The sequence below is a fragment of the Sinocyclocheilus grahami genome, unplaced genomic scaffold (assembly GCF_001515645.1).
Source record: "Sinocyclocheilus grahami isolate Dianchi unplaced genomic scaffold, SAMN03320097.WGS_v1.1 scaffold1355.1, whole genome shotgun sequence".
Lineage (NCBI taxonomy): Eukaryota > Metazoa > Chordata > Actinopteri > Cypriniformes > Cyprinidae > Sinocyclocheilus > Sinocyclocheilus grahami.
This window is the reverse complement of record NW_015506534.1, coordinates 209,003-212,030: the sequence shown is the minus strand read 5'-3', so window position 1 is coordinate 212,030 and position 3,028 is coordinate 209,003. Positions and strand designations below refer to the sequence as shown.

The 3,028-nt window shown below is 42.2% G+C and overlaps 1 protein-coding gene across 1 annotated transcript in view; it reads left to right on the top strand.

Annotated features, from left to right (window-relative positions):
- The first annotated feature begins 1,664 nt into the window (after positions 1-1,664).
- The window catches only part of LOC107569536 (uncharacterized), a 5,716-nt gene continuing 4,352 nt past the window's right edge, over positions 1,665-3,028 (top strand). The window contains exons 1-2 of the mRNA XM_016255654.1: positions 1,665-1,710; positions 2,356-2,697. Of these exons, the coding sequence (XP_016111140.1) occupies positions 1,665-1,710; positions 2,356-2,697 (388 nt within the window). The remainder of the gene's footprint in view (positions 1,711-2,355; positions 2,698-3,028) is intronic.

Sequence of the window (3,028 nt, the reverse complement as noted above, 5' to 3'; positions counted from 1 at the left end):
GACGTTCCGCAACCTTTTGTTCAGAACATTTGAGGAATGAGCTGAATTTGAGTGGAAAGAAGGTTAATATTCTTCTTCGCACAATGGGTCAAGAACAGTCTGTGTCCTGCAGTGATATTGATGGACTGGAAATCAGTGGTATAAACACCAAACATTTCTTCCCACTTCCTGTTGTCTACACGCAGCAAAAGATGCCTGTTAACTCTGAGAACATCATTACTCCGGAGGAGTTATCCAAGTGGTCATACTTAGACAAGGTAAAGATACCGTACATTCAAGCAGGTGTAGATTTACTGATTGGAACTAATGCAGCTGGAACCATAGAACCATACGAAATAATAAACAGTCATGGTAATGGGCCATTTGCCATTAAAACCCTATTGGGATGGGTTGACTGTGGAGGGGTGGAGGGAAACAGTGACCGTAAGAATGAAGCTGGGCATTCTGCTGTTACTGTCAACAGAATTTCTGTTGTTAAACTGGAAGAGTTGCTTAACAATCAGTTCAATCATGATTTCAGTGAAAGGACTGCTGATGAAAGAGAAATGTCAAGGGAAGATCTTCGGTTTATGAGCATAATGAACAGTACAGTCTTGCTGCAGGATGGACATTACAGTCTAAGATTACCATTCAAGACTGACGATGTCACACTATTTGACAACCTCTGTGTTGCTAAGCAACGATTGCATGGTCTGAAAAGGAAACTGGAAAGAAACCAGGTGTTTCATGAGAAGTATTCTGATTTTCTTACTGATGTTGTACACAAGGGCTATGCTGAGAAGGTACCAGATCATCAACTTGATCGTGTGGATGGCAAAGTTTGGTACATTCCTCATCACGGGGTGTTTCATCCTAAGAAGGGATCATTGAGAGTTGTGTTCGACTGTGGAGCAACATATAAGGGAACAACACTTAATAGTCTTGCAAGGCCCTAATCTTACTAATTCTTTGGTAGGTGTATTGCTGAAATTCAGGCAAGAATCAGTAGCCTTCATGGCGGACATTGAAGCAATGTTCCACCAAGTTAAGGTGGCTGAGGAGGATGTAGACTTTCTTTGTTTCTTGTGGTGGTCTGGTGGAGAATTGACTAAAGAACCCATTACATTCAGGATGACAGTTTTTGGAGCAGTGTCTTCTCCAAGCTGTGCATGTTACGCCTTAAAACAAACAGCAAAGGACAACGAAGCTGACTTTCCATCAGAAGTGATTGAAACAATCAACAACAACTTCTATGTGGATGATTGTTTGAAGAGCGTCTCCTCTGAGGAAGTGGCCATTTCTATGGTTAAAAATCTTACCTCTCTCTGTCAGAAAGGAGGTTTCCGTTTGGCAAAGTGGATCAGCAATAGTCGCAAGGTGTTGCAGTCAGTTTCTGAGGAAAAGCGAGCCAAGGATATACAGCAGCTGGATTTGGATTGAGAGAAGTTGCCTGTTGAAAGAGCTTTAGGTCTCCAGTGGAGTGTGGAAGCTGATACCTTTCAATTCAAGATTTCCTTGAAAAATCAACCTTGCACAAGACGAGGCATTCTATCTGTGGTAAGCTCTGTCTATGATCCTTTGGGTTTTCTTGCTCCGCTTGTTCTGCCTGCTAAAGTGCTTTTACAGGAGTTGTGCAGACAGACTTTGGGCTGGGATGATATTATACCATCAGTCCTCCAGAAGCAATGGAACCATTGTCCAACTCGAAAATCCAAAGTTGCAAAGTTCCAGGTGAACAGATGTTTTAAACCCATGGATTTTGGACTGCCCACTCATGCTTGTTTACATCATTTTTCTGATGCTTGCGAAACTGGTTATGGCACAGTTTCTTATCTGAAGATACTGAATAGTGCAAACACGGTACATGTGGCTTTCTTGCTGGGTAAGTCCAGAGTAACACCGTTGAAACCTGTGACCATACCTCGTTTGGAACTTACAGCAGCTGTCTTGGCAGTCAAGGTTGACATTATGCTGAAGAAGGAGTTGAAACTTCCATTGGAAGATTCAGTCTTTTGGACTGATAGCACAACTGTCCTCAATTACATTAAGAATGAGGACAAGCGGTTTCATACATTCGTTGCTAATAGGGTGTCTTCTATAAGAGACGCAACACAACCTCAACAGTGGAGATATGTACCCACTAAAGAAAATCCTGCAGATGATGCATCTCGCGGTTTGAAAGTGGAATATTTTCTGAGCAATAAGCGATGGATTGATGGTCCTAGTTTTCTCTGGAAGCCGAGTGATATACAGTCCCCACAAGTGATTTGACTTTGACTGATGATGACCCAGAAGTAAAAAAGGAGTTAAAGGTAAATGCTGTGGTCTTGCAGAATGGACAAAATGCCACAAGTCAACTTCTCCATTACTTCTCAGAATGGAAACGTCTGAAAGTTGCAGTTGCTTGGGTTTTGAAACTGCAGAAACTTCTGTTGGAGCTGAGTCGTAAACGAAAGGAGTTGTCTTTGGAGCAGATTGACAGCATTGCTTTAAATGCAAAACGACAGGAATTTAAAGCATCTCTGGGCAGACAAAGTTTGACTGTGAAGGATCTGTATAAGGCGGAGATTGGCATAATTCGTTTCAGTCAACAGGAACAATTTCAAGAGGAAATTGCTGAGCTCAAGGAGGGAAGTACTGATGTTAAAAGAAACAGTTCTGTCTATAGTTTGGATCCTATGTTGCATGATGGACTGCTGTTAGTGGGAGGAAGACTTGGTAAGTCAGCTATGCCAAGTGAAAGGAAACATCCCATCTTGTTATCGAAGGATCAGCATGTGTCACATCTCATACTTCGAGACATTCATGAACAATTGGGTCATGGTGGCAGAAATCAAATGGTTTCCAAGCTCCGGTGCAAGTACTGGATTACAAATGCCAACTCTGTTGCAAGAAAGATCATCTCCAAGTGTGTCATCTGTAGACGTTATAAGGGAAAGTTGGGTGAACAGAAGATGGCAGACCTTCCAGTAGAAAGGATCACCCCTGATTTTCCACCTTTTACTAATGTAGGAGTGGATTTTTTTGGCCCCATCGAAGTGAAAAGGGG